The sequence below is a fragment of the Accipiter gentilis genome, chromosome 5 (genome assembly GCF_929443795.1).
Source record: "Accipiter gentilis chromosome 5, bAccGen1.1, whole genome shotgun sequence".
NCBI classification, from domain to species: Eukaryota; Metazoa; Chordata; class Aves; order Accipitriformes; family Accipitridae; genus Astur; species Astur gentilis.
This window is the reverse complement of record NC_064884.1, coordinates 45,378,608-45,383,000: the sequence shown is the minus strand read 5'-3', so window position 1 is coordinate 45,383,000 and position 4,393 is coordinate 45,378,608. Positions and strand designations below refer to the sequence as shown.

At 53.5% G+C, this 4,393-nt stretch overlaps 1 protein-coding gene across 1 annotated transcript; it reads right to left on the bottom strand.

Annotated features, from left to right (window-relative positions):
- Positions 1 to 345: 345 nt before the first annotated feature.
- PSMB3 (proteasome 20S subunit beta 3) lies at positions 346 to 3,189 on the bottom strand. Its single transcript, XM_049799387.1, has 6 exons — positions 3,094 to 3,189; positions 2,515 to 2,699; positions 2,029 to 2,136; positions 1,468 to 1,645; positions 1,111 to 1,205; positions 346 to 470 (listed from the first exon to the last, which is right to left on the bottom strand). The coding sequence occupies exons 1-6, from the start codon at positions 3,094 to 3,096 to the stop codon at positions 422 to 424; spliced, it is 618 nt and encodes a 205-aa protein (XP_049655344.1). The 5' UTR covers positions 3,097 to 3,189; the 3' UTR covers positions 346 to 421.
- Between the last annotated feature and the right edge of the window lie 1,204 nt (positions 3,190 to 4,393).

Below are 4,393 nucleotides of genomic sequence, written 5' to 3'. Positions count from 1 at the left end.
CATCTGTTCCTTACTGCTGTCCTCTTTAAAGTGCTGTAATGATCAACTGTTACTCCATGAGGTATGTGGTCATTTTCAGTCTTAGATTAACCACAACGGGAAAAGCCTTTTTTTATGTGCCGGTAAGATGGGGTTTTTAAGTAAGAACTGATTTTACCAAGTCCTGCTGACTCCCTGGGGTGCAGCTGAAGCTCAGTCACTCACACATACGGGTGTACTGAGGGAGATTAGTATAGGTGGCTCAGAGAGAGAGGTAAGCTCAGCTACCGTGTAAAACCCAAGCTCCTTCTGATAGCTTTAGAGATGAGAACTTAATCCTAGCGTTCAGACTCAAGAAAAGGAAAGTTCACTACAATAGAGAGTTTTATTTAAAAAAGTTCAAGCAGATCGGGATGTGAAACACATGAGCAGATGTGCTGGGCTAGTCCATGCGAGCTTTCAGGGTCCTGGTAGTGATCTTGTCTTTTTCACTAGAGAGGGAAAGAGAAAAGACAATTAGTAAATCTGCGTTTAATACCTACATGCAGATTGTCCCTTCATTAGGAAGCTGCAGTGTGCATAGGTAGTTTGTTTGCTAGCGGAGGCAGGATCATCTGAACTTGAAGGTAGCTGTTACAACTTGGTAAACCCCATCCTCCTGCCACTTCACCCGAGGGGAGCTCCAGTAGGTTCAGTAAGCAGCAGTGCCTGGGATGCTGCAGGGAAACAGCACCACAAGCAAAATAAGCTGCTTTAGAAGTCGGTCTGATTGCAGAGTCAGGAAGTTAACATTGCATCCAGCTGTGGCAAAGAGCATCCTCTTGGCCAGTGCTACCCATAGGTGAGGAGTCACACTGAATACCGATGGGAATGCAGCCAGGGAATCCCTACACAGCAAGAGTGTAACTCCAGGATTAATTCCCCATGGCTCCTGCAGTTCTAGCAACAGCCATGAACCGCCACAGAGAGCAGCCATGAGAAATAAAACTTAGAATGGACAAAACATTGCTAAAGATACTGCTGAAAGGGAGCAGGATTAGGGATACCCTGGAAACCAATCCCTTAACTGACTTTAATGTACAGCTTGTTAAATTCTACCTCTGTTCTGTAGGGGAAAAGAGCAGCACTTACATTATGTGTACTACCACGCCCATTCCAGATAGGGCATCTCTGTCCACTGCATTCAACATGGCCTGCGAAATTGTTTCGAAGAGGTGATCGGGTTCCTGAGGAACAGAAGTTATTTTAGTTGGTGTAAAAACTGAACACTGAGTCATCGGATTTTGTTCAAAACCCAAAGTATCATCCAAGACACTGCAAGATTTTCCCTGCAGGCTGCTACAAGCTACAGCCTCTTTGTTCTCCTGAGCTCCTTCGGGAAGTACCGAAGGACAGAGCTTTTCATCCAACCTGTGTATCTCAGGTTCTGCAATTAACAGCAGGAAGCTGAATCCAAGAACCAGAGCTGAGCCTGGCCACCTCACTCACCATGTCGGGCTCCCAGAGGGACTCACACATGCCGTACATCTGCTCAGAGCAGGTGCCGCTGACCACAAAGTCATCGGTTATCATCGGGCAGCCAATCAGGTCTAGAGAGCAGATGAAAGGTTCATGTGTTATGGGGTCCAGCCCGGCAATGACTGGTTCTGTGTAGTAAGGTCCAAACCTGTGAAGAACAACATGGCATAGAGCAGTCCAACCACCTTGAAGCAGTTCCACGTCCCACATAAATATCCATACAAGGAAAACATCCCACAGACGCTTTTGGTGGAGGGGACCTTTCAGGTCAACCTAGAAGCATCCTGCAATGGTTTTAGCGTGGCAAACAGAACAAACTTGTACTGCTGCAGGATTATTTTAACAATATTCAATATTCTTTTGCAAAGAAGTTGAAGAAACATTGTCCTTAGATTGAAGTCTCCTCTTGCCATATCACAAGTAGTCTTTGCAGGAGCCCTCCTCAGCCCCCACCTCTCTAGAATCAGATCAACTCCAACAACCACAGCCTTCACTGACACATAAACAGCAACTCTGTTGTTTGACAGTTACCGTCTCTCATAAAGCAGATTGGAAACCATGCTCATAAAAGTCTGAGGTTTGATCTGCCTGCCTTCCTTCAGCTCGTAGAGATTCAGCCTGAACTTCAGTCTCTGGGCACTGCAAGAGATGAGAATCAGGATTAAAGCAGAAGCAGGTTCCTTTTTCTTTCACCTTCACCCAGGCCTGAACTGTTCTACTGCACGCTGACAGATACCAGCTGCTGACACATGCCTGAGGCAGGTAGGTATTCCAGATGCAGCTGAAGTTACGAAGTCTTAGTAGTGATGTGATCTTAAATCAAGCACAGTTTTATTTAAAAAGCTCCCAGTAAAGGGAGACTAAGAAAAGGAAAGCTGGCACCCAGCTATTATACCCTTCCCCACGAATAAACAAAGGCATTTATGCTCAGCATAAGCTGCCACTTAGTACTTATTGTAAATATGCCTCTTACGCGCTGGGTATGGGAACACACGGGCGCGTGGGAGTCCCACTTACACTGTCTGCACGTCCGTGGCCAGTCCTGCCAATCCAATATACAGTCTTTCTCCCATAGGGAAAATCTTCTGGAAGTCTGTGGTCACCATCTGCGCTTGAATCCCAAACCGCCGGTCCGCAGCAATGGCCACGCAATTCTTCCCCTTCATGGCCATTACGGCCCCACCGTTATACGACATAATAGACTGGAAAAGAGGAGAGCAGGTACCGCCGGGGCTGGGGGCAGCGGTTCGGGATGCCGGTTCCCCGGTGAGGCTGGCGGGGCCTGGAGGTACCCCCCTCCGCCTGGCCTGTCCCTGCGGCCCCGGTGCAGCGGGGGGAAGCCGACCCCGCTCCCCGCTGCGGTTTTGGCTTTAATTTTTCCATTTGGGGGGGGGGGGGGCACCCTCACAGCGTGTTGCTTACGGCCGCTGCTTCCCGCCCACCCGCGGCCCCCGCCCGCCACGGCCCGGTCTGAGGGAAGGCCCATGGGGATACACCACCGCGGCGACGGGGAAGGCCTCCAGGCCACCCGCGGGCCTCGTCCCGCCGGTCCCAACTCCTCCCCCGGGCCGCCCCCGGCCCCGTCCCGGCGCTCACCATGGCGCCGGCTGCACAGACACCGCCAGGCCCCGCACCGCTCCTCCGGCCGTACCGCACACCGCCCCGCCGCGCCGCTGCTCCCGCCTCCCGCCTCTTCCCATTGGCTACCGCCGCGGCCTCCCGGCGAGCCGCCGCTCCGTTATTGGTGGTTCCGTCCGCCCCGGGGCGGAGCTGGTTGGTTGCGGCGGCGGTGAGGGAGGGGGAGAAAAATGAAGAGTCATAGTGAGCGGGGCATGCCGGGAAGGCGGCGGACTGAGCGGGAGGGGCGGGGCGGGTGCGCAGCTGGAGGCGGGGGGGGGGCTCGCACAGCTGGATCCAGCGGAGTGCGCAGCTGGATGAGCGCGCGGGGTCATGGCACAGCTGGAGGGGCGTGCAGGGCATGGCATAGCTGGGTATGCCCATGGGGGGCATGGCACAGCTGGAGGGACGTGCAGGGCATGGCACGGCACAGCTGGAGATGCCCGTGGGGTCATGGCACAGCTGGAGGGACATGCAGGAGCACTGCAGAGATGGCAGGCGGGTACGGCCATCCCATCACTCAGTGGCACTGGGGGGTCCCTGAGACCATGACCCCTGTGCCTGCCCAGTATGGCACCCACATGCCCATTCCCTGCGTGCCCGTGGCAAGGCCGGGATCAGCACAGGTTGGCCAGGCTGGGACCTGCCCAGTGGTATCTTCCACTAGCTTGGCCCTACCCAGCCCTGGCACCTTCTGTTGCGTACTGGGAAAAGTTGGCCAAACCTGGCCAAATTTAACTAGAAACTCTAGGAAACCCATCCCACACCACTCCACCATGCAGAGCCCTGGTGTGTGTCAGGGTTTGTGCACCCACTGTCTGCTTTTGCAGCTCTGGGACCCCGGAGCAAAACCCTAAACTCACGCTGTGGGGCCAGGGACACTGGGTCTCCTAGAGGAAAAAAAAAAAAATTCTCTTTGGAAAGTGCTGGCACAGTAAAGTCACTCTGTAAAGCAGCGAGTCACGGCACATCCTGGGGAGGGAAAGAGGCCTGGCAAATGGCTGCAAGGGTATTTTTTATTCAGAGAGCAACTGAAAGGGGGATTTGCGCTCTGCGGAGTATTGGATTTCCTTCCCCATCCCCGTTCGCCAGCTCTCCCCTCTCCTAGAGGAGACAGGATTAAATGTTTAATTTAGGGGAGTGATGTTGTGCCAAAGGGAAAGAGATCCATGTGTTTGGAAAACGCTCTTAAATGCACAACAGATCAGCCCGCCTGGTTTCAATGAAAACCTCTGGCCCGTGCAGGGGCTGTTCATCCGCCCCGGGACTAAGCCCCAGA